Source organism: Trifolium pratense, linkage group LG2 (assembly GCF_020283565.1).
Source record: "Trifolium pratense cultivar HEN17-A07 linkage group LG2, ARS_RC_1.1, whole genome shotgun sequence".
NCBI classification, from domain to species: Eukaryota; Viridiplantae; Streptophyta; class Magnoliopsida; order Fabales; family Fabaceae; genus Trifolium; species Trifolium pratense.
In genome coordinates this window covers 69,818,256-69,844,847 of record NC_060060.1, presented here as the reverse complement: position 1 = coordinate 69,844,847, position 26,592 = coordinate 69,818,256, and the positions used below count along the sequence as shown (strand labels likewise).

Here is a 26,592-nt window from a genome sequence, read left to right as displayed (position 1 = left end):
AATAGGGGACTGGACTGGACAACTTTTGTTGTACCCTGTTTGATTTGAAACAGGCTATGGAACTGGACAAATTAGGCAGCAAGGGACAGGACAAAAACAAGATTTTTTGTCCCTCACTGAACCACAGGACAACTTTTTGTCCACAGTACAACTATAAAAAATATGAAAATACCCATTTTATTTTCAAATATAAAAATATTATCGCCCTATATCTCTCCGGTACAGTTTTGTCCTGTCCTGTATTATCTTGTTCTGTCATGTACTGTTTTGTCCAGTTCTTGCTGTTTTACGAATCAAACGCACCTTTAATCTTTGCGGCGGTTAAAATTTTCTAAATTGATTTTAAAATTAAAACTTAGTTTAAGGAATGAAAGAGATCTAAAAAAATTGCAAGTAGCTCACAAACATTATTTCCGGCGGCAACAACAAAGAAGTTGAAGTGATTTTTTTTTTTATTAAAACAATAAGTCTTCATTTTTTTTTATCAACCCATTGGTCATTCATTACGGAGAGGCCTGATAAAAAAAATGGAAATTGAACGATGGAGGAAAAGAAAATCAATTTTTGCTTTGATAAAAAAACCAGTTTAACTGAAGAAAAAAAAATTGGTTCAAAGAAGAAGATCTCATGACCTTCAACTAGAAAATTGGGATTTCTGTTTTTTATAATTATATGTTAATTACGGTAATACCCCTCCTTTTTTGGTTGTTTAAGAAAAAAATTAGATATTTTTGTCATCTAGTAAAGATGTAGATTGCTAAAAAACACCTTCTAATTTCAAGGTGGATGTCTTATAGCAAAACCCATATATATATATATATATATATATATATATATATATATATATATATATATATATATAGGGGGCTGCTAATTTAGACCCAGTTGGGTCTAAATTAGCAAGGTGCACCTTTTGAGTTGGACAAAAATACCCTTTCTTTTTTTAAAAAAAAAAAAAAACATATTGGCGCTGATCCAGTGTCGCGCGCCTACCGCAGGACCACCGTTACAGACCGTTGATTTCCATCAGACGGCCAAGAGATGATCTCATCATGGCTGTCGGATCAATCAGACAGTCCAGATCATCCATCTCCATGATAAGCCAGCGCGTGCACCACACTGGATCTGCGCCTGGAGAGAGAAAATTCCATTTTAAAAAAGCAGGACACGTGTCAACTGCTGGGTGGTTGGCGTGTTTTTTTTTTCATTTAATACTTTAAACTCAATTATTTCGTTGTAAATTAATTTTTTATTTTTTTATTTTTATACCAAAATTCATAATTTTTTTTTGTCTACAAATAGAGACTTGGTTCGTTTGATTTGGACACAAAAAAAAAACTCAATTTTTCACTACCTTTAATTATCTTTATATAATACTGTGAAACCATTTAGCTGGTAGAATGGTTTCACAGTATAACTCTCTGAAACCATTTTACTGGTAGAATGGTTTCAGTGAGTAATTTCTTAATTGTTTGCTTCTGAAACCATTCTGAAACCATTTAGCTGGTACAATGGTTTCAGAGCGTTGTACTTTGAAACCATTTCACTGATAGAATGGTTTCAGGGGAGTTGATTTTTAATTGTTTGCTTCTGAAACCATTTTACTGCTAGAATGGTTTCACAGTATAACTCTCTGAAACCATTCTTCCAGCTAAATGGTTTCAGAAGCAAACAATAGTTTTTAATTACCGTTTTATCTCATTTAATTAACGAAAAATAGTTTCAGGTCTCAAAAAATTTCATAAAATATACCAAAAGTTCCAGAATATTATCTAATATTTTATTAGAAACAAATAAAAAAACAATTGGTTTCAGAGTACAAATCTATGAAATTATTATTATTATTTGTTAAATGGTTTTAAATAATCAGCGGAATTTGTGAAAATAATTTCATGACTTGAACTAGGGAGAGTGAGGTACACAAGAGGGTTCTAAATAATTCATAGTACTTTACATAAAATTTTGGAAATTTTTTATGGAATTATAATATTTTTAATTACCTTTTTACTCATTTAATTAACTAAAAATAGTTTCGGGTCTCCAAAAATTTCATACAATATACCAAAATTTCCAGAATATTATTTACTATTTTATTATGAAAAAATAAAAAAAATAGAGCCTCCCTGAGGCCGCACGCGCCCCCACGCGCCGCCGGTGAGAGTGGGCGTGGGCGACGCGCACTGTTCATCGTCCCTCCCACCCGTTTTATGCAGAAACGGGTCGTGCGACCCGGTTTTTGACCCGGTTCGATCTCCCTCAATACTCAACGAAACTCGACGTTCCTTATATGGATTTTGATCGTTTTTCAATTTTACAAAGGTTTCCGGTATTAGTTTTTGAAATCGGCGTTCGATTCTCACGTAAAATGAGGTCAAAATTTGGAAGAAATTTAAAAAATGTAATAGTTGTTCTATTGTTTCAAAAAAAAAAAAAGGTATTTTTATGATGCAAATTACATACATGCCTCAGTTGCTCTATTGTTTCAAAAAAAAAAAAAAGGGTATTTTTGTCCAACTCAAAAGGTGCACCTTGCTAACTTAGACCTAACTAGGGTCTAAGTTAGCAAACCCCATATATATATATATATATATATATATATATATATATATATATATATATATTTGTTCCCAACTGAACCAAGGCTTATCTGCAAGCTAGATCATGGCAATCAGACAAATCTTAAAACACACATGAGTTGTCGGATGTTGCCGGCTAACCATCCACCGACACCTGTGTCACATGACAGTACTTTTAAAACTTTAAATTAAACTAAAGACACTAATGTAATTTTGTGTAGAAAATATAAAACCTTGGGAAATAGAAATGTGTCATTTAGTCCTTATATAAATTGGTGGATATTATTATTGTTGGGCGGTGATAAAGAATCTCGTCCGATTTTGGAGGATACATTGAACATTGAACAAGTGAATTGACATTACACTTTTATCAAGATTTATGTTTGGACTAGAGATTCTAGAAATCAACCAATTTTAAGTACTAGGCAATTCAATTGATTCAATTGAATTTCCTTAATTTTCAAATTCCAGTGTTTGAATAAAGTGTTGAAATTTCATCAATTATAAAATTCTTTGTTTGGTAATGTAATTGAATTTCATTCATTTAATTTTATTTATTTTAATAAAATTAATCCTAAACTCAAAAAATTGGCCGAAAAATCTAAAATCGACTATCAACCATTAAATCGAACGAAAAACCAAAAAAATTGGCGGAAAAACCTAAAATCGGCCAAAAACCCTAAAATCGAGTTTTTTGGGTTTAGGGACGATTTTAGATTTTTCGGCCGATTTTTTGGGTTTTCAGCCGATTTTAGGGTTTATAGTCGATTTTAGGGTTTTTGGACGATTTTAAGTTTTTCGGTCAATTTTTTGAGTTTTCGGTCGATTTTAGGTTTTTCGGCCGATTTTTTGGGTTTTCGGCCGATTTTAGGGTTTATAGTCGATTTTTGGGATTTTGGCCGATTTTATGTTGTCGGTCGATTTTTGGTTTTTCGGCCGATTTTTTGGGTTTTCGGGCGATTTTAGGGTTTATAGTTGATTTTTGGAATTTTGCCTGATTTTAGGTTTTTCTGCCGATTTTTTGGGTTTTCAGCCGATTTTAAGGGTTTATAGTTGATTTTTGGGCTTTTGGCCGCTTTAGGTTATTTTTGCCGATTTTTTGGATTTTCGGCCGATTTAGTGTTTATCGTCAATTTTAGGTTTTTCGGCTAATTTTAGGTTTATCCAAATACTGGAATTTGAAAATCAAGGGAATTCAATTGAATCAATTGAATTGCCTAGTATTTAAAATCCCTTGAATTTCTAGAATGCCTCATCCAAACACACTCTAAGGTATTAGATTTATGAGTCATCTCAAGTAGTTAACCTTAACTCTTCCAACCAACGTGAGACTTAACTCACACTTGATAGATCTTAACATCTCCTCTAGTGTTAGTCTTTCTGTGTCCACGATCCATCACCACTCACTTATTGCTCCACTGAATCGGGTTCTGGAATCACTGTTGAGTCGTGGGAGGAGAGTCTCACCGAATGAGATCGACACATTTAACATTAAACCAATATACAAGTAACTTTAACACCACATTTTCACTCAAAACCTTAATTAGACCTTTGGTTTATGGTCATCTATTTAACCTTAACTCCTTCAATGTGAGATTTAACTCACGTTGATCTATCTTAACAATTATAGACTGTATTATATAGTCTATGGAAAATAGAAATCATATAGTTGTATGGAAAATAGAATTCTTAACTAAAAAAATGACATCTTTTTTAAAATAAAAGGATTTCTTTTAAGACTATAATAATAAATAAATTGTTGGAAAGTAAAAAAAAAAACACTATCTACTTATTATTGTTTAAAGTGTCCTTGTCTCAATTTGCACAAAAACAAAAAAAGGCCATATATTTTAAATTTCATATCCAAATATGAAACTTCCTTCACTCTGCATGATTGCCAACCCAGGTTGTGCCTAGCTTCTACCATGCTCCCATTGTTCATTGGTTGAATTCATCACCTAAAATATTGAAACAGGAAAAGATACATAGTTAGATTAGATATGTTTAATTTAATTCTAAAGGGTATCTATACAAGTGAGGATGAACTATATATTTGAAGAGTAAAGAGCACCGCAAATTATTTGACATATTTTAATGTGTAAATAGTTTTATACCCCCTGCAAAATAGGCGAGTTTTGCGTTACCCCCTGCAAAATATTTTTTTGAGATTACCCCCTGCAATGTCAAGATTTTTTGCGTTACCCCCTAACTTAACAAGTGGGCATATGACATGGAAGAATCTTGACGTGACATGACACGTGGAAATTAATTAATTTATTATTTATTTTTAATTGTCAACTCATTAATTAATGTGAGTTTTTAATTAAAAAAATGAAAAAAAAAACTTAAAAGTTGTTATATTTTTATGAACTTACTTAAAAGAAAGTTTTTTTTTTGACTAAAAGTTGTTATTATATATATAAAAAAAATTCTTATATATATTAGTTTTTATTATTATTATTATTATTAGTTTTTTGGTTACTATTATTATTATTAGTTTTTTTTTTCATCTTCGTTTTTTTTTATTACACTATTATTAGTTATTATTATATATATATATATATAATTTTTTTTTATATATAATAACAACTTTTAGTCAAAAAAAAAAACAAAACTTTCTTTTAAGTAAGTTCATAAAAATATAACAACTTTTAAGTTTTTTTTTTCTTCATTTTTTTAATTAAAAACCCACATTAATTAATGAGTTGGCAATTAAAAATAAATAAAAAATAAATTAATTTCCACGTGTCATGTCACGTCAAGATTCTTCCGTGTCATATGCCCACTTGTTAAGCCAGGGGGTTAACGCAAAGAATCTTGACATTGCAGGGGGTAATCTCAAAAAAATATTTTGCAGGGGTAACACAAAACTCGTCTATTTTGCAAGGGGTATAACACTATTTACCCTATTTTAATCACTGGTTAAATTTTAGGTGAGTTAAATAAGAGGGAGTTTTTTACAATAGGATTGACTTTAGAAACATATCAAAAGTAAAAAAAAATAGATTAAATTAAACTAACATATAGTATTATCAAAATTTAAAATAGATTAAATTAAACTAACATATAGTATTAACAAAATTTAAAATGAAAAAAAAAAGGTTAATGCAATATATATATTTATACTAATAAAAAGATAAATAAATATTAAAATATATGTATGCGGTTTGGTTTGGTTTGGATCGGTTTTAAGAAATCAATCCGAAATCCGATCCGATCCAGCGGTTTTCACAAAAGAATATCCAAACACATCAAAAAATCTTCGGTTTTTTGCGGTTTTCGATTTTTTTTGGATCGATTCTCGGTTTTTATTTGGATTGGTTTGGATTTGAACACCCCTATTAGAAGGTAAAGTGTGAGTTTTTAACACATTGATCGATATTGTAAAGTCACGGGGGTTAAAGTAGTGGTTGGTGATGGTTATAGTGGTAATCGATAATGGGAGCAAAGTAAAAAATATATTTTATTTTTTTCAAACAAACCTAACATATTTTATTTTTAAATTTAACTTTTAAAACTAAAACCCAAAATCTTGCAACTGCCCCAAACCACCCCTTAATTTATGTAATTTAGCGAAGAGTCCAATATTTAGAATGAAAGCTACTAGATACTTCTAAAAACATAAATAAATGAAATTTATAAATATATGATGAATTAGATTGGTACCTGTAATATAGTATGACTGAGAGTGCTGCTGAATTGGGATGACAACTTCTGTCCTCAAACTCTCAAGATCTTGTAAATAATTTGAACAATATGAATTATAAATTGTAGTAGAATCCATAATACCATTCTTATTCTCATGATGAGGTGGCATTTGCAACAATTGATTTTGGTGTTCTCTAAACATCTTAAGTTCTTCAAATATTTTTTTATACTCATTGCATACTTTTATATACTCTCCATAAGAACCATTTATAGGATCCTTTTGTCTACTAATTGCTTCCCATATCAATGAATCCACAACTCTTCTTCTGTCTACTTCTTGAGCATTCCTTACCAATTTTGTTATGTTGCTAACACCAAAAACTTTGTGCACTGCTTTGAATTCTTTACTTTTATTTGATGGAAAGTAAGGTGCTAATATGCAATTTTCACTGCATTTTTTTCTTTGATGTTTGCATGCTGCACATGCTTGATGCATACCATTGTTGTTAATATTTCTTTGCATCCTACAAGAAGATTTAAAGTAAATTTCATATAAGATATAATAATCACATCATATATAATAATTAATAGAAGGAGAGTTAAATTGCAAAAACTTTGTATATAAAATATTGTTTTAGTAAAGAGAATTTCGTGACATTGAGCTCAAAGGGTTTATAAGTTACCCCTATGATGAATTGTTTGGAAGAACATAAGTTTGACTCATGGTAAAAATATATATTTGATCAGATTTTATTTATCTCGCAGTCGAACTTTAGATTATCAGAGCATAAATCTGATTTCAAGTAAAGATGAATATTCATTCATATACGAATCATTCTTATTTGGTTGATTAATTTGGAGGCAAGAGAGCAAAATTCATTCTCACTTGATTCTAGTTCCTTCAATATTGAAAAATAGATTCTCTTGTTTTGAAATTTATGGTGGAATTGGTAGTAGACTATTAAATTACACAGAAAATCTTTATATCTTAATCTAATAATTTATGGTCAACTCCACTATAAAATTAACTTTTTGAGATCTAAAAAATCCATGTATAAAAAAAAAGAAGCTCAATATTACAATTTACAATGATCAAGAGGAACAAAATTGTGTTTCAAATATTTTAATCCTATTATTATTATTATTATTATTATTATTATTATTATTATTATTATTATTATTATTATTATTATTATTATTATATCACGAAGGTTGTAACAAAATCATAACTACCGTGTAACCAAAAAAATCATAACTACCATCCTTTTAATCCGGAAAAAAAAAATCATAACTAAATTACTCATTCCTCTCAATTATAAAATGTCTTGACTCAGTTGGTAAGTACATTACATATATTATGCAGGAGCCGAAATTCGAATCCCGAACACTCCACTTATCCACCAGGTGGAATTTGTAGCCACTGACCAAAAAAATAAAATGTCTTGACTCTCCCCACCATCATTTATCAGAAAACAAAATTATTATAATAAATTGCATCCCTGACCTCCCTTTTCCTCCCTCCCTTTTTTACATGTCTTCTAAAACTATAAATCAAACTATGTGTAATACTCTGATTATTTTAGTTTTATGATTTTGTTTGTATTGTTACATATATGCATCTATATATATGATGATGATTAAAAAAGAATAAACAAGAATTGTGACAAGAATTGAAAAGTGTGAGTGTGCTTGATTGCATGATAAGTATCTAAACTTGTTAATGCATCTCTATAGAGAGCACCACAAAAAAAAAAAAAACAGAAAATTAAAGTAGAATAATTGAAGATACAAACCTCAGGAAATTGTTATTGTCTTCAAGCAAATGAAAAATCAATAAGTATATATAACAAATAGCATACAGTAAACAGTTAGTAAAAAAATAATACTTACCTAATAAATTATGTATAGAAAAAGTAGTGTTGTTGAGAGTAGGAGGAGCACGGAAAGATTGCTAAGGTACGTGTCTCTTGGAGTGACAATTATTTATTTAAATAGTGAAGAGAAGAACAAGATTAATGATTAAAAAACAGTTGCAGATGAAGTTTGTTTAGGAGATAATCACGTATTTAGCCTTAATCCGAAAAATAAGATAAAAGAATACAGCAACTAAATCGTAACAAGAACTTCCGAAAAAAGAAACGAAACTCTCGACACTGTTCTGTTCCGCTATTTCTGCACTTTGCTTGTTTCAATTTTTTTTGGTTACTTTGCTTGTTGTTTTTTTATTTTTATAAACGGTTACTTTGCTTGTTTCATTCATCCTTCTTCTATTATGTTTGAGCAATGCTACATTACATTAAAATGGGCTGAGTGATCCATTTAACTTGGCATTAATCTAAACCGTTCCATTAATCTTCTATTATTTATGTCATAAAAAATATAAAAGTTGTAAGTTAAACACTTAGGATGGGTCACATGACCCAATTTTGTAGAATGGGTAGTCAAGTTGTCACCCCTTCTAGGTGATGACTTGATGGCAAATTCTTATCTACCCATTACATTAAAATGGGCTGAGTGATCCATTTAACTTGGCATTAATCTAAACCGTTCCATTAATCTTCTATTATTTATGTCATGAAAAATATAAAAGTTGCAAGTTAAACACTTAGGATGGGTCACATGACCCAATTTTGTAGAATGGGTAGTCAAGTTGTCACCCCTTCTAGGTGATGACTTGATGGCAAATTCTTATCTACCCATTACATTAAAATGGGCTGAGTGATCCATTTAACTTGGCATTAATCTAAACCGTTCCATTAATCTTCTATTATTTATGTCATGAAAAATATAAAAGTTGCAAGTTAAACACTTAGGATGGGTCACATGACCCAATTTTGTAGAATGGGTAGTCAAGTTGTCACCAACTTCTAGGTGATGACTTGAGGGCAAATTCTTATCTACCCATAAACACATCCCAATACTTTCCTGCCACATCACCCTTTTTATTAACTTTTACCTAATGACCGGATTAGCAAGCGAGAGAGTATTTTATTATTTATTATTATTATTATTATTATTATTATTATTATTATTGAATTTTCATCTTCCACCTTTAGATCTACGAGCTCTCTTGACCTTGCCGCCAACTAGCTCAATTTCAATCCTTCTTGGTTGATGTTTCCATCTCTATGAACTCCATTTGTTCTTTACGAGAGAGAATGAGAAAAATGGGTAACAACCAAGTTGAATTCCACCATGCTATCTTGTTCTTCCTTATTGTTATGGTGGTGGTGAGAGTGGAATCAAGGAAGTTCACTTTTTGATTATAAATTCTGCAAATTTTCTCACAAAGGAAGTTCAATTTGAAGACAGATTGTTCAAATTAAATACTTGGAGTTGTTCGTTCACATCACAAATTTACCATTTGCTGTTTTTGGGAAACAAAATGCATGTTGACGGTGGGTATTCTGAGAAGAAATTAAAGCAAAGGCATTGTGTCTTTTGACATTGCATTAACCAAAAGACCAAATCTACAGAGATATTGCCATGTCGGTACATATTTGGAGGAGAGAGTGAAGATAGAAGATGAGAAGCTCAATCCAAATAATAATATTAAAAATAAAAAATAAAAAGATTAAACTCTCCACTTTCAAAACTGGTCATCAGGTAGAAGTTTAAAAAAAGAGTGATGTGTCGTTAATACATTGGAGTGTGTTTAATGAGGTGTGTTAGAAGGTGTATCCTTAGCATTGCTCATTATCAAGGTTGTCAGAACTGGACCGGTCATCAAACCGGCGAGCTCACCGGTTCAAGGTTTAATTGGTTGGATCAGGTTCAATCGGGGTCGAACCATTTTTAATTAAATATATGTTTTAATTAATATATAAATAAAAACATATGAATAATTACTCAATATTTCATAATTTCACACATTAAAAAATAAAATATCACAAGTCAAAATAAAATAAAATTTATAATTTAAACCAAATGAAAAACGGATGAAAAACAAAAATATTTTCTATTCCTACGACGTCGTTGTTTTGTTTCAGAATTTTTTGTTTTTTAAAAAAAGGTTAAAACGACGTCGTCTTGCCCTGTTTTTTTTAAAAAAATAAAAATCTGCAAAACCGCTTGAACCGCCCGGCCGGTTCACTGGTTCGACCCCGGTTCACGCGGTTTTTTGCCGGTCGGTTCCTATCGTTTTTTGCTCAAAACCGAACCATTTTCATGACCGGTTCACGGTCCGACCAGTCCGACCGGCCGGTCCAGTTTTGATAACCTTGCTCATTATGTTTTATTTTTAGGGGAGTTATCCGGTATGCATTTTTTATTTGGATATATGTATAGGTATGTTATTGAGGTGATAATTATAATAGATTCATATCCTTCAAAAAAAATATAATAGATTCATAGTATTTTTAGAGGGGTTATCTCGTATGCATTTTGTTTTATTTTTGAATTTAATTTTTATTTTACATATATGTCCAATAATATACCAACGTATAATATATTTTAAAAATACATGATATGTCACATTCATTAAATGATATAGTAATATATTTTTTATTTTTGAAACATATTGTAACACATCTTTGATTGTACAATTAAAATCTTTGTTTTTACCCCTTGGAAAAGAAAAGAAAACAACAATAAATTTGTTCCGCTTCACGTTATGTTTATTATACACTCTACCATAACAAAGCGGCGCTTGTAGCTCAGTGGATGGAGCGTTTTTTTCCTAAGCAGAAAGTCGTAGGTTCGACCCCTACCTGGCGCAGTGTTTTGCATTTTATTTTTTTGCAAAATTACAGCTCGCCATAAACCCACACACACGTGTGGCACTCACTAGCGGGTAGCGGCTACTGCTTTACTTTTACTTCATGGTAGCGTTAAAACGCTAAAACCCTCGCATCACAAAAACACGGTGGTTTAATGGCGGTTCCTTTTCTTCTCCGTTCTCTCTACTCTTCCACCAAAAAATCATTTTCCTCTTCTTCACCTTTCACTCCATCTCCCTCTCGTTTCTTCTCCCGTGCCTTCTCTTCCGCACCCGCCGCCTCCACCCATCCCACCGTATCCCCTGACCCTAGCCGCCTCCGCAACGTCGCCGTCATCGCTCATGTCGACCACGGCAAGACAACTCTCATGGACCGACTTCTCCGTCAGTGCGGTGCTGATATCCCTCACGAACGCGCCATGGATTCCATTAATCTCGAAATTGAGCGCGGCATCACCATATCTTCCAAGGTTCCGTTTCACTTTTTATTATGATCGAATGAATTCAAGGTTATTATGTGAGAACTGTAATTAATTGATTCATTGATTGATTGGATTTTCAGGTTACTTCTGTTTTGTGGAAAGAAAATGAGCTCAACTTGGTGGATACTCCTGGACACGCTGATTTTGGTGGTGAGGTAAATTTAGCCTTTCAAAGTTTAAACTATATCCTGTTTGGATTCAAATGCTAATTGCATAGCTTAACATGATTGATTACTAAAAAAATGGTTTTCTTATTAACATAAAGGATGCTATGTTATTTAGGTCCTATTTAGATAAACAAACGCGTCACATATGTATAAGCAATGTGAAGGAGGGCCTGTTTGGTTGGATTGGCCTATTCGAGCTTATCTACTATATAAGTTTTGTGAGACTGTTTGGGAGAACCAACTTATGACAATTTTCATAAGTTTTTTTTCAACTTAATTTCATAAGTTCTCCAATATAGCTTATGAAAAGAGTTCGTAGAATATATAAAAACAATTTATCTTTTGCTATAAAAATAGCTTATATGTAAGTGCTTATCACGCGCTTATATTATAAGCTGTTTATCCAATATCACATATTGTCAAACTGTTTTCATATAAGTTATCAGCGTTTTTTCATCAGCTTTCCTGAGGAGCTTATGAAAATAAGTTGAAAACAACTTATGTACATGTCACAAGTTATTTCTTTAACCTCTTCCAAGTGTTTATGGGAGTAGATAAACTTAAATAAGCTAATCCAAAACAAACTTTCTATGTCATCGAAGATTGTACTTTTTCTTTGTGACCTTACAGGATTGAACACACTCTTTTGCTATTAGATGATCAAGTTTTGTTTTTTTTTTCAATGTGAATTACTATTTGTGAAAACTGCATACTGATTGTGTTCTACGCTTATTATTTTCGTGTTTGGTTTATTATTAGGTTGAACGTGTAGTTGGTATGGTTGAGGGAGCAGTTTTGGTTGTTGATGCTGGGGAAGGTCCACTTGCCCAAACTAAGTTTGTTCTTGCAAAAGCCTTAAAGTATGGGTTGCGGCCTATTCTTCTTTTAAACAAAGTAGATCGGCCATCAGGTTAGTTCCCTATTTTTCTGCCATAATATTTCAGTACCATTTTTACAAAGAATAGAATTTAAGTTGATGACATGATTTTTTTTTTATGGTATACATGTACAATTTTTTTGAAACGAAGACTAAGAAATAGCACCAACTTCTTTTTCCAATCTTTCCAATTGCTATCTCATTTTCCATGCATCCTCTTACAGTCTTACTCTTCCTCTGGGTTTCTTACTCTTCCTCTGGATTTTGAGTACATTGTTCTTGTTCTCCTTCATGCCAAATTTCACATAATAAAACATTAAAGTTGATCCTAAGACTTTCTCAAATTACGCTTACTTGTAGAAGCAAAAAATAATGTAATGCAGTAATCACGTGAAATCAAGACACTATTTAACTGTCTCACCAACATTTTCTTCTCTGCGTCTTTTAGGTACTTCTATTGTTGTGAACTAAGGGGGCATTTGATGCAAACTGAGTCATAAATCAAGCATAATCACACAAACACATTACATACAAAATAATGTGAAATCTACTTCAATATTTCTTTGTATTGTACAACCTTTATTGCGTGTATATATGATCATTTTTAATATTAAAGAAGAGAGAGATGTGATAGAGAGAGAGAGAGAGAGAGAGAGAGAGAGAGAGAGAGAGAGAGAGAGAGAGAGACTGTTGAGTAGAAAATTGATAAAAAAAAATTGTCTTATAGGCTATGTTGTACTTGCAACTAAAAGCTGTCCCATAACTTGTTGAATAGTAATGTTTTAGAGTTGTATTGTACCTGATTTATAGGTTTGTAGTGTTGCGTGGAAATCACAGACCCTAAACCTTGTGATCTTTATTTCTTTTAGTTACCGAGGAGATGTGCAATGAAGTTGAGAGTCTGGTGTTTGATCTATTTGCCAATCTGGGTGCTACAGGTACACAAGATATGAGAATTATGCTTGATTGGTTTGTAATTCAAATTCTGTTTTCTGAAATTTAATGTTTTATTTGTATCTATAGAGGAGCAACTTGACTTCCCAGTTCTTTATTCTTCTGCTAAAGAAGGATGGGCATCCACCACTTATACCAAGGATCCTCCTGCCGAAGCCAAAAATATGTCACAGTTGCTTGATGCCATTGTATCACATGTCCTTCCACCAAATGCAAACATTGATGCCCCTTTCCAAATGCTGGTCGGTATTTAAAATATTGTTGAATTTATTATTGTGTCTGTTTTATGTGATAAGCTTCCTTTTGGGGAAGTTTCCTTTTTGATGCAGTGTTTCTTTTCTTTTGTTGCCAATGCACTTTTCCCTTTTATAAGGGAAGTTTGTATAGATGATTCAGATGGCTCGATCTTATTTATTATTGAATTTTGAATCCAAAATGAATGTTCATGGTTCATTACTTCAAAATCTGATTCCCTATCCAAATAATAATCACAATCACAAGTGATAACTAATTATAAGAGATCAAATAAGCACAATGGCTTTAGGAAAGTCTGGTCTCATTTGTTCTTGTATAAATCCTCTTTATTGTTGTTTCTCCGTACTGTTCTTGGATTTATACTTTCAGATCAGTGAAAAACCATGCTTAATAGTGATTTTCAGGTTTCAATGATGGAGCGGGACTCGTATCTTGGGCGGATTTTGACTGGTCGTGTGCATTCCGGGGTTGTTCGTGTTGGTGACAGGGTTCACGGACTACGTAACAAAGATTCTGGCGCCGAAAAAATTGAAGATGGAAAGGTGTGTAGATCTATGAGCTCTCCATTACATTTGTAATTGGATAGAATGGTAATTTGGTCTGATACTATGGTGGTAAATGGCAAAGAGTTAAATAGTTTTCAGTATTTTTCAGTTAATGTTTAATTTATTAAATTATCCACTACACATTCTTACTGTTCACTGTGTAGACAACGCTTAATATACATGTATCATTCATTTAAAAAAATCATTTATGGAAGCAGTACATTGTACATAGCTCCTTAAATACAAATTGTTCTATAATGGCTAACATAATAACTGAAATGTTGAAGTCCTGTTGTCTATTATCAATTAACAATAGCATTTATGAGATAAATATATATTGACCTTCTACTGGAAACACTAATTTGACGAGTTTTCATTTAAATTTAAAAGGTTGTGAAAGTAATGAAAAAGAGGGGTACAACCATGATTGTAACTGATTGTGCTGGAGCTGGGGATATAGTTTCAATTGCTGGTTTGTCAAGTCCATCAATCGGCCATACAGTCACTTCTGTGGAGGTATTTATAAGTTTTCATATTTATGCCTCCTTTTTTATAGCTTAATGAAAAAGACCATGGATCATTTGAACCTTCATGATTCCCTTTTCCATTTTTATAAAACTTTTAAACCAAGACATAAGCATGCTTAATAGTTAATATTGCAGATAACTTCAAAGTTCAAACAAGAGTACCAAACTATAATGGTGTCAAATTAGGCTCTTGAATACCAAACTTATTGTAGGGCAATCCATGAGTAGTCCTCTTGGCTTGGTACTCGGGAGTTGGGATAAACCTAGAGTACTTCTCTAAGGCGTAGTGCTCGTCTGATTATTTGATTGATGGAAAATTCAACATCTTATAATATGGTCACGTGGTGAGGAGTTTGGGTAGTATGTTAGAGGTCATAGGCTCGATCCTCAGCTCCACTGTAAACCAAAAAAAAAAAGTGTCTCAAATGTTCACTCTACTAACAAAGCCAAACACTCTAATTATCTAGTAACCTATTCTAAGTTAGAGTAATATAATCCAAACCTGAATAAATCCCTAAATAAAATAATAAAACCAAATATTCTAATATGCATCAGTAGTTTTATAATTTCCTAACAAAATTATCCATTTGTTCGCTGGTTGAGATCAACCGTAAGCTCTTGTTTATTTTCTTTATGTTCAATAACCAATTTATATGTAACTAATGTCCTGTATTTTGAGAATTTTACTATCACAGAATTGGCGACAGAAGTAACTTTGTGTTTTTATGCCTTAGATTATGTCTGCATTACCCACAGTTGAATTGGACCCCCCAACAATTTCTATGACCTTTGGTGTAAATGACTCCCCATTAGCGGGCCGTGACGGTACTCATGTAAGTTGTGTTTGTGTTACCTTTACTTTCTTTACTGCTTCAGTAGCTTATGTGAAATCTTGTCAGAGATTTCCTAAATCCATGCTTAAACTTGACCCTTTTGTCATCATTGAGGCTGCATTATATAGTTTTTCCATGAATAGTTTTTGTATGTCATTAAATTTGTAGTTATTGTTTCTATCAAGTAAACGAGCTAATGCTGGATTTTTTGTAGTTAACTGGGGGAAAAATTGGTGATCGACTAATGGCTGAAGCTGAAACCAACCTTGCCGTAAATGTGCTTCCAGGCATGTCAGAAACATTTGAAGTTCAAGGAAGAGGAGAACTACAGCTGGGTATGTTCTTGTTTCTTGAAATTGCACACATGTTAAAACTCTATGATTCATTTTGTGCTTAGGAATCGGCTCAAAGTATTTATGTTAACAGGTATTTTAATTGAGAATATGAGGCGTGAGGGATTTGAGCTATCTGTCTCTCCACCTAAAGTCATGTGAGTTTCTGAGGACTGAAGCTCTGAAATTTTGGTGTGATTATCAGTTTTGACTTTATGTGGTTTTGCTTGCTTAGCACTGTATTTGAGTTTGTCATGCTATTTAATACTGAGTGAATGCTGTAAGTTTCCTGTGTATTATTGCTTATATTTTGGCAGAGACTATTGAATTTTTGAAAGACCAGCTCTCCTAGAAAGCTTAAGCTATATAAGATCATTAATAATGCCCAAATTCATTTTCTATATGCTCAAATTAATTTTAAAAAACGGACTGCAAGAATTGATCTCCTAAACACTCGGTCGCAGCAATCTAATACCATGTCATTGTCAGGGACCTAATTTATTGTTAAGTCAGAGCCTCAGGATTGGTTTGGTATCCAGTACAGAAATTATTGTGAAAAGATAGAAAAGAACAAGAGATATAGTAGTGATTAGTGATGTGGTGCATAACATTAACCTTGTACTCCTATTTCCAGCACCATTCTAAATCTAATACAAGTCCAGGAAATAGCACTGGTAATGTAATAAGACTCCTAAAACAATAAGATTTTAATAACAGATACAGAAGTTCATGAATTAATAAAATCCAATAAGCACTGAGCTGGTGTCTGTCAGGGAGAGTTTTGAAGGCTGCTCATTTATTTTTGAATTCGCTGTATTGATACTTCTCTTCATAAATGTCAAATATTCTTGAAAGGTCTGCCCATGCAAAATGTTCGATCTGGCCAAATGTTGTATGTTGATTGATAGTTCAGTAATTTTGGTCAAATTATATGATATGCATTATGGCGTCGTTGGTTGGTGTTTTTATTCTGTTTTAATGTCCTTTTGCTTTGGATTTGTTAGGTATAAAACTGACAATGGTCAGAAACTTGAGCCAATAGAAGAAGTTACAATTGAGGTAATAATTCAATTTGGTGTTCAGTGTGCTTGTGCATGTGTTTGGACTTTTAACATCATAATGGATCTATCCCAGGTAAATGATGAGCACGTTGGCTTTGTAATGGAGGCCTTGTCTCACCGACGAGCTGAGATTACTGACATGGGTCCTGTCGCGGGAGCTCTTGGTCGAACTAAATTGTGTTTGACTTGTCCATCAAGGTTGGTTTTGTTGTCTCCTTTTCCATCTTGACTTTATCTCTTTGATTTATAACCCCGTGTACTGTACATGTCATAGGTAAAGACATTTACATGTATATATTTTTAATGGAAACACTGTTAGGAGAAAACACCATATATGTATATCCCTTTGCCTCTTTCGTGGGAGTGATGATAACCTTTTGCCAACCCAGTGGCTTTCTTAAGTAATCTTGCTCTGAGATGATTAAAAATGAAAGCAGGATATTGCAAATCTAAGTGTCTCTTCAATAATTGGATGCCTTTCAATTACTTACGATACATTTTTCAGTTTTTCTCGCTCAAAATTGCTTTCAGCGTCAGAATTGGTTGCAGACAGCACATCTTACTAACTCGGTTGAAATTTTTGATTTACTGTTTGGTCTCATAGAGTTAATTGTGTAATTTGAGCTTTGGGAATTGAGTTCTCTATTGTCCATTATTTATCTTATATCTATGAAGAGACAGAGAGAGAAGAAAAAGAATGAATATTTTGAATTATGAATACGGTCTGCAATATGATTGATGATTATGCTTTTTGATACAAAAATACCAAACACTAACTGACATTCAAAATCATAATTGAATAGGGTAATAAATCGTCATGATAATAACAAAAGAAACACGGAAAGTAATCTTAAGGATATTGATAAGCGACTGCTTAGGATCGTCTTGAAAACAGGTAAAAGAGGAACTTGACCCTAACCGCGACCTGCCGGTAGAACCAAAGTTATCAAGGAAAAGGGGAACTTGACCCTAACCGCGACCTGCCGGTAGAACCAAAGTTATCAAATAAAGTGTGACCCTAACCGCGACCTGCCGGTAGAACCAACACTATAAAGTTCTTATCTCAAGAACAATGTTCTTATCACAAGAACAAAGAAAAAGTTCTCACAAGAGAAACTCTCAAATTAGATTATATTCCAAGTTGTTTGAAAAGTACATGATAGTCCTATTTATAGCATATCCTTACATAGTAGGATTTATTGTCCACTACCATACATTCACCATAGGACTTAGAAAATTCCCACTAACATGCTTATAAATTCCCACTAGCCACTATAATGACTTAGTGCACCACTAGGAAGCATCTAGAGAGCTTAGGGAGCAACTAAAGGTCATCTAAAAACTCTCCTAATACCAAAAACGAAAATTACAATAAAAATAAAGAAAATTGGACTTAATTGTTTTTTTTTATTTAGTCCAATATTATTAGACCACAATTCAGCCCAAGGATGCTTCTTATCATATGAATTGGGCTTCAAGTTGGGCTCAAGCATCTTCATCCAAATATTTTTTTTATGCATTTTTTTATAAGTTTCCTTCCACATGTTTAGGAAACTCGTGATCGTATCATTCTCTCCTTCTTCAAGAGGATTTGTCCTCAAATCCAAACCTGCATAAATAACTAAAGGATTAGTAAAAAAAATTCTCTCTTTTGGATATTCCCTTTCTTTTTGCAAGTTGAATTTTTCTTCTTCAATCTTCTCAAAGTTGACATCTTTTTCAACCTCCTCATTTATTTTTCTCTCATAAATTTCCTTCGCTTCACATTCATTTTTCTTTTCTTCTTTTCTCTCAATATTTTCTTTCTCCTCCACTTCTATAACATCATTATATTTTCTCTCACAATTTTCCATCTTCTCTACTTCCTTTTCTTTACTTCTCTCAAAAGCAAGATTTCTATCTTCTTCACTAACTTCTCCTTGAGATAAAGACTCTAGAGTACAAGAAGTAAAATAAACATTATTAAAAGGAATGATGACATTTTCGGTAGCCACAAAAACGCTATCAATTTCTTTTTCGATAATCTCTTCTTTTTCTTTCTCACTCTTAGGAATGGTGACATTTTCGATAGCCACAAAAATGTTCTCAATTTCTTTTTCAATAATTTCTTCTCCCTTCACTTCACTTTCAAGTTTCTCCTTGCTCTCTTGTTTTCTTTTCTCTCTACCAATCTCTTTATTTTGGAAGTTACCCCAAAATACATCAAAATTTGCAATATGTTTTTTCGTTTGTCCCTCACTTTTCATTCTTCTATTTTCTATCTCCTTTTCTCCGTTTCTTTTTTTATAATTTTTTCTATAATTCCTCTCTATGCGATCAAACTTTTCATGAAGCTTTTGAAATTCTTGAAATAATAACTTCTCCAAATGTTTCATGGAGACATGCTTTTCTTCCTCCATATTTTTTTTTCAACTCTTTTTTTTTTAACAAGATAAAAAAAATGATAGATCAAACCTGATTTCAAGAGCCGAAGCTCTGATACCAACTGATAAGCGACTGCTTAGGATCGTCTTGAAAACAGGTAAAAGAGGAACTTGACCCTAACCGCGACCTGCCGGTAGAACCAAAGTTATCAAGGAAAAGGGGAACTTGACCCTAACCGCGACCTGCCGGTAGAACCAAAGTTATCAAATAAAGTGTGACCCTAACCGCGACCTGCCGGTAGAACCAACACTATAAAGTTCTTATCTCAAGAACAATGTTCTTATCACAAGAACAAAGAAAAAGTTCTCACAAGAGAAACTCTCAAATTAGATTATATTCCAAGTTGTTTGAAAAGTACATGATAGTCCTATTTATAGCATATCCTTACATAGTAGGATTTATTGTCCACTACCATACATTCACCATAGGACTTAGAAAATTCCCACTAACATGCTTATAAATTCCCACTAGCCACTATAATGACTTAGTGCACCACTAGGAAGCATCTAGAGAGCTTAGGGAGCAACTAAAGGTCATCTAAAAACTCTCCTAATACCAAAAACGAAAATTACAATAAAAATAAAGAAAATTGGACTTAATTGTTTTTTTTTATTTAGTCCAATATTATTAGACCACAATTCAGCCCAAGGATGCTTCTTATCATATGAATTGGGCTTCAAGTTGGGCTCAAGCATCTTCATCCAAATATTTTTTTTATGCATTTTTTTATAAGTTTCCTTCCACATGTTTAGGAAACTCGTGATCGTATCAGATATATTCTAGAATACTGATAAGAAACTGATCTATTGAGATTATCCATTTTATTGTCAAAAAACTAAATAATATCCATTTTTGAACAAATACTTGATAAAATTACATTATATTTGGCAATATGTATAAATTGCATTACATTAAACAAACCAATCAAATTTAAAGATGATATTTTAACAAAATTTGACAATGAAAGTACAAAATTTTGAACATCCTAGTGAGACCCATAAGAACATTTGTTTTTGGACAAAATACATATATATATATATATATATATATATATATATATATATATATATATATATATATGAACATAGCTCCATAACATGTCCATTAAGTCTCTTTTTTCCACATTTTTTATAAATCTTGTTTTTCCAGACAGATAGTATAGGGTTTTGATAAAGAGAGAAGTGCAAGAATAAAGACTTTCGAGTATTGAAATTAATATGATTGACAATTATGACTGTTAACTAAAAAAGGCTGGACACTAGCCTTTATTTACACAAATACATGGCCACAAACCTATTATCATAATTAAATAAGGAAACAAGTTATGATAATAATATAGAGAAATATGAAAACTAATCTTCCGGGATAGTCAAAGATATGATAAGATAAGAGACTAATCCTATGAAATAATCATATGGATAACATATTAATATTTTTTAACAGGCGTTACAGTTATAGTGAAATCAAATGTGCAACAAATGTAATTTTTTTAATTCTGTTTGTTCAGGGGCCTGGTTGGTTACAGGAGTATATTCAGCAGTGAGACGCGTGGAACTGGGTTCATGCACCGTGCTTTCCTCAGTATGCATCTTTTGCTAAAAAAAATTATCTTCTTCCAACTGGCATGCAAAGATGCTGATTCTCAGTATGATTGTTATATGTTTTCTAAATCATGCTGTTTAGTTGCCCCCATGATTTAGGTTATGCTCATTTATGTTTGTGGATCATGCTGCAAGCATATTTGAATAACTTCCCATACTAATTTTGAGCACTTCGATTTTTGCAATGAAGCCATCAGAGTTGTTTTTATACATACAGCTTACATCCATACATATATTTTATAATGTGCATTATTGTAACCGTGCAGCATATGAAAAATTTCGAGGCCCTCTTGGCAATGTGAGGAAAGGAGTACTGGTATGTTTGTTGGCTGTCTGTCTTTACTTCAAGTATTAACACCGAGTTACTACTCACCTGATATACCCGTTTTAAATCATAAAGCTGTTTTGAGTGTGATTTGAATAAGTGTTTGAACTTGTTCATACTGACTGTTGTTCCCTTAATTGAACAGGTATCAGTGGGTTATGGTCCGATCACAGCTCATGCATTAATGAGCTTAGAAGCTCGTGGGACTCTTTTTGTATCTCCTGGAATGGAGGTAGGAGCCAATCCCTTCTGCTATTTCATGTACTAGATGTTGTATTGTATGCCTTCCTTCTGGATCACTTTTTTTAAATTAAAAAAAAAATTGTTCACCCCCCAAAGAAAATCATCCGTGACCTCTTCTATTACTGTTTTGGCCGCTATGGACTGACAATGGGTTCATTGATGTCCTTATTCAACATTAAAGTTAAATTTAGAAAAACTGAATTTCAAGTGAAATACTTTCTTGCCATGATTTTTCATTTTGATGTTCAAATACTTTGACCTTGGAGTATAGTGAAACACAAGAAAGTGTGCTAATTAAAATTATATTATACTATTTCATCTAGCTTTTGCTTGTATTCCACATATGTTTCTCGTGCATACTGCATGTAATACTTGTTCTTTCATTTACAGACATATGATGGAATGATTGTTGGAGAACATTCACGGGATACAGATCTTGATGTAAGAAGAATTCTTAGCCTAACTGTCAGTGTTACGTCATTGTTGGTGACTCACTGACAAAGACTGATATAAATTGCAGGTTAATCCAGTGAGGGCTAAACAACTTACAAATATACGTTCTGCTTCCAAGGATGAGAATGTGAAGCTGACTCCTCCTCGCCTTGTATGTATCTGTGCGCTAAAATTATGCCCTTAAATTAAATCTTGCTTATTTTAGACAATCGAGAATTCTGATACCTACTTAGGTTTTGGTTAAAGTGCATGTAAACACCAAGATGTCCAGCAATTAGTTGAAGGGTTCATCATTTGATAAGACATAATTAGGATTTCACAGGCCCTGGTATTTTAAAAATCAGTTTTTTTTTTAACTGGGAAAAAAAATCTAGGGGGAGGGGATGACGTGTCCGTCTAAAGCAAGGAAAAACTTACATATTCCTGTATGTTCAGTATTTATGATATTGCATCTGCCTGTTTATAACATAGATGCTTTTAAAATCTCTGATCGAATTGTGCGAGTTTATGAAGTTTCTGTTTGTTTAGTTATTTTAAATAATGATTTGTAGCATAAGAGAACTTTTTTTTATCTTTTTTTCTTTTTCCGGTCATATGGTTTATCAACTGGTGAAATGATAATATTTTCAATATGCTGTGTCATTTGCGTTTCTTGGATTCCACTGCTGTTGGTTATTGCCAAAATCTTTCAAGGAACCTAGCAAGTTTTATGTAGTAGACCTGGCATCATTTTGTGGCTTTGAGTGAATTATGTTGCTTGTGATTGGAAAGTAGTTAGTGGAAAGGCCTAATATGATGATGTTTCTTGAGTTTAATATGTTTGCTTACACCTAATATTTTTTGGTTGTAGATGACGCTGGAAGAAGCTATAGGGTATGTAGCTTCAGACGAGCTTATCGAGGTACATTCTAATCTAAAATTTATTAATACTGCAAAAAGTTTCATCTGATGTTTGCGATGATAATATGTAAGAGTGCTTCATCCCAAGCTCGCTTCCACTCCATGCCCAGTACCAATAAAATTTTATGACTAAACCCTGAATTGGTTCTTCAAATATATAGTCCCTCAACAATTTAACTGGTAGCCATATTAGTCCTCTAATTTCCCACCCTCAATCTAGTTCCTCAAAAGTTTCAAGAATTGTCTCCAAATTTGTTCCTTGTCGGCATCATTTTAGTTATGTATGGATGAATTTGTTGACAGTTTTGTATCTTTATGGAGTCTAATTTTTTTTTATTTTTTTGGACTAATAATATGAGGACAATTTGATTAGGAAGGGAATTACTGGGATAAAAATGTTTAGAAGGCTAATATGATGACACCCTAATTCGACGGACAAGTTGAGATCAAATGGTCTTCATCCAAATAACGCACAAATATGAACACTTTGAATGCAGCACATGTTAAATGGAATAATGAAAAAGGGGAAAAGAAACACAAACAATCTTATTATATTTTTATATTGGGATAATTCATCCTTACAAAACCAGTTTTTCACGTGCCCTGCAAAATTACCAAAATACCCATGTTCACAACTTAAGTAGCGGATATAGTTTGTTACTTAAGTAGCAGACGTGTGGAATCTTAAAAATTTCACGTTAGGGGTGTTTTTTTCTCAAATTTCTCATTTTTATGACGTCTGCTACTTAAATAGTCGACTACTTAAATAGTCGACGTGTAAAATCTTGAAAGTTTCATGTTAGGGGGCGTTTTTTCCTTTTCAATTTTGTCTTTTTTATAACGCCCGCTTAAGTGGTTGATGTTTAAAATCTTGAAATTTTCATGTTAGGGGGTGTTTTCTCCTCAAATTTCTCATTTTCATAATGTCCGCTACTTAAGTAGTGAAAGGGAAAAATAGAAAACTAGAAGGGCGCGCGAGATGTTGGTAGGGTGCCAAAAGAAGCTCTCGTAAGGTGAAGGGTGCAACTCTTTATAAACTCTAGTCAGACCTTATCTTTCATCAATGTGGAACTTGATTTTTCCATTACACTCGCTCACGCCCAACATTATTGGGCTTGGTGCATGGATATAAATAGTGGGTGACCCGAAATGATGGTCTAATACCATATTAGAGTGTTATATTGGGTCTAACCTATGTTGCATAGGTGCGGGTACGGTACCGGTACGTGGTATGACATTTAAAAAAAAACTAAGGTACGAGTACGCTCGTATATTTTTTTTTTTAATATAGTTATATAGTTAAAATAATAAAATTATATTCTTAAACCAAATAATTAAACATAAAAAATAGCAAACTTTAAAAGTTGTTATATTGTGGTTTACACGTTTAGGAAATTATGAGTAGTAGTAAGACGAGAATGGATTCTCTCAATTTTATTTTCCTCAATTTCCTCAATTTTTTAATCTCTACCTTTTAATTCACCTTTTTTCTCTTTCTCTTTTATCTCTCCTCACAAATCAATGGTTATGATTCTACTATTTTTCTCAAGTAATGAGAGAATCCATTCTCGTAGTGATACTATGCGGCTCTACTTTTCAAAATAAATAAAAAGGGAAGCAGAATTAATCGATTCTAATTTTAAACTAAAGTGAATCTTTATTAAAAAAATAAACAAATAAAAAAAGAATGGGATTGAAAAGTGTTGCAAAAAAAATGAAAATAGTTTTTGATGAAATATGTACCATGTGTGTATCCTGAGAGTAGCACGCCCATACTCCGGAAGTACCACGCGTGTACTCGCATGAAAAAAAAAACTCAGTACTTTGAGGGTACGTACCATGGGAGTACCATATGTGTACCAGTATCCGGTACGTACCTGGTACCGGTACTCTGTCTAAAACGGAGTATCCGTGCAACATAGGGTCTAACCCATCCTTGCAAAATCAGCTTGCAAGGTGAGGGAAAACCGGCTTGTAAGGTGAGCGGTGCCATTGAGGCCTTATCGGAAAACCGGCTTGTAAGGTGAGCGGTGCCATTGAGGCCTTATCTTTAATCAATGTGGGACTTGGTTTTTCCGATAAATCTTAATGTGACTAAATGCTATTACTATTATTTTATTGTTTTGATGGTGACCTTGTTTCTGGCATGAAGGTTACCCCAAAGACCATCCGGTTACGAAAGAAATACCTTGATGCTAACAAGCGTAAAACCATGAGTAAAAGGCAAAAGGAATGAAGAGGACAAAAAGCCAAAGGAATGAGGTGTTTTTCCTCAATTAAATTTTGTAACATCAATTTATTCAGCATACATGATATAGTCGTCACGACTCACGAGCAAACGTTTTCATCATCAGGTTCTAACTTAAATTCAATATTCTTTGATAGTGATATAATGCAGCCAAATTTTGTATTTCTAAGAAATGATTAATAATTGCCTATTGATTAAGAAATAAGTACTCATTGTTATGTTCTATAGAGTTTTTATATACAAGAGCCCATTTGGTGCACAGGATAAGAGACAGAATATGATAACTGTATCATATCCTGTTTCAGTCCAGTGTTTGGTGATACACATCAGTGTATAATAAGTTAATCCTGTAGCTTATCCTATCTTGTCTCTCTAGTTAAAATTTTTATCCTGAATTTAAGCTGGGTTACCAGCAGGATAAGATAAAATATTTTTTTTACTGATTTATTCTATAAAATATATTTTAAAATAAAAAAAATGAAAATTAATAAAATATAAATAATAAAATAATTTAATAGTAAATTAATAATAAAATAATTAATTTTTAAATATACATGTGATTTTCTCACAAGGTAATTTTGTAATTTACATAATCTAAAAATCAAAATTATACTAAAATTACAATATTTTAAAGTAAACTAATTATTAAAAAATTGTAAAATATGGATATTAATTTAAATTTTATAAGAAATTAAATATAATTATTTTGCAATGATATTTTTATTATTTACGTATGAGATATATCATATATTTATTTAGCTTATCTAATATGTATATATTATTGGGTTATTTATTTGATCATGATTCATATAAAAAATTAAACTTTATTATTTTTTCATGTTTTTTATTTAAAACTATATAAATTTATTTGATTACTTATTTATATTTTTTATTTAAAAAATTCAAAGTATTACAAAATAATTTTTAAAAAAATAACAATTGATTTACAAGGGTAATTTTTTCATTTAAATATTTTATATATCTTATCATATTATTATGAGCAAGTATGTATTAAAAACATGATATAATAGTTATCATGTTTGTTATCCTGTGTGCACCAAACACAAGATAAGATAACTGAAGATAACTGTTATCTTGTTGGTATCGTATCCTATATCCTTATCCTGTTTTATATCATATCCTGTCATGCGCACCAAACGAGCCCTAATTGTTTTAGAGGATTAAGCTTTAAATTTTATTTGCTTATTTAATTTAATGATTTGCATTTAGCATGACGTTTCACGCTTTTAAGGCCATTGTAATTTTGTTAACATGAGCAAATTAATATTGGGAAAGATTAGAAAATGTTTGTTGCACATTGTAAAGTACGTAGCAAATATGTACTCTACAAGTTGTATGTTGTAGGCAATGTCTAAAATATTTAGACTCTTTTTTTTGTCTTGAAAAGCCGATAGATTGTTCTT

At 32.3% G+C, this 26,592-nt stretch overlaps 2 protein-coding genes across 3 annotated transcripts; one reads left to right on the top strand and one right to left on the bottom strand.

The window, feature by feature from the left end:
• Positions 1-4,398: 4,398 nt before the first annotated feature.
• Positions 4,399-6,751, bottom strand: LOC123910844 (LOB domain-containing protein 2-like). The gene is made up of 2 exons (XM_045962120.1): positions 6,243-6,751; positions 4,399-4,534 (listed from the first exon to the last, which is right to left on the bottom strand). Exons 1-2 carry the CDS (start codon positions 6,745-6,747, stop codon positions 4,515-4,517), a joined length of 525 nt encoding a protein of 174 aa, XP_045818076.1. The 5' UTR covers positions 6,748-6,751; the 3' UTR covers positions 4,399-4,514.
• Positions 6,752-10,940: 4,189 nt separating this feature from the next.
• On the top strand, positions 10,941-25,530 carry LOC123907843 (50S ribosomal subunit assembly factor BipA). Of its 2 annotated transcripts, XM_045958239.1 has the most exons (19): positions 10,941-11,411; positions 11,504-11,578; positions 12,350-12,500; positions 13,337-13,405; positions 13,491-13,663; positions 14,081-14,218; positions 14,612-14,737; positions 15,483-15,581; positions 15,796-15,916; positions 16,008-16,071; positions 16,918-16,972; positions 17,048-17,172; positions 20,906-20,979; positions 21,266-21,315; positions 21,470-21,556; positions 21,958-22,008; positions 22,088-22,171; positions 22,871-22,921; positions 25,073-25,530. In XM_045958239.1, exons 1-19 carry the CDS (start codon positions 11,097-11,099, stop codon positions 25,154-25,156), a joined length of 1,992 nt encoding a protein of 663 aa, XP_045814195.1. In that variant the 5' UTR covers positions 10,941-11,096; the 3' UTR covers positions 25,157-25,530. The 2 variants fall into 2 exon arrangements, with proteins under 2 accessions (XP_045814195.1, XP_045814193.1); XM_045958237.1 differs by having other exon boundaries at positions 11,006-11,411; positions 16,918-17,172.
• The last annotated feature ends 1,062 nt before the right edge of the window (positions 25,531-26,592 follow it).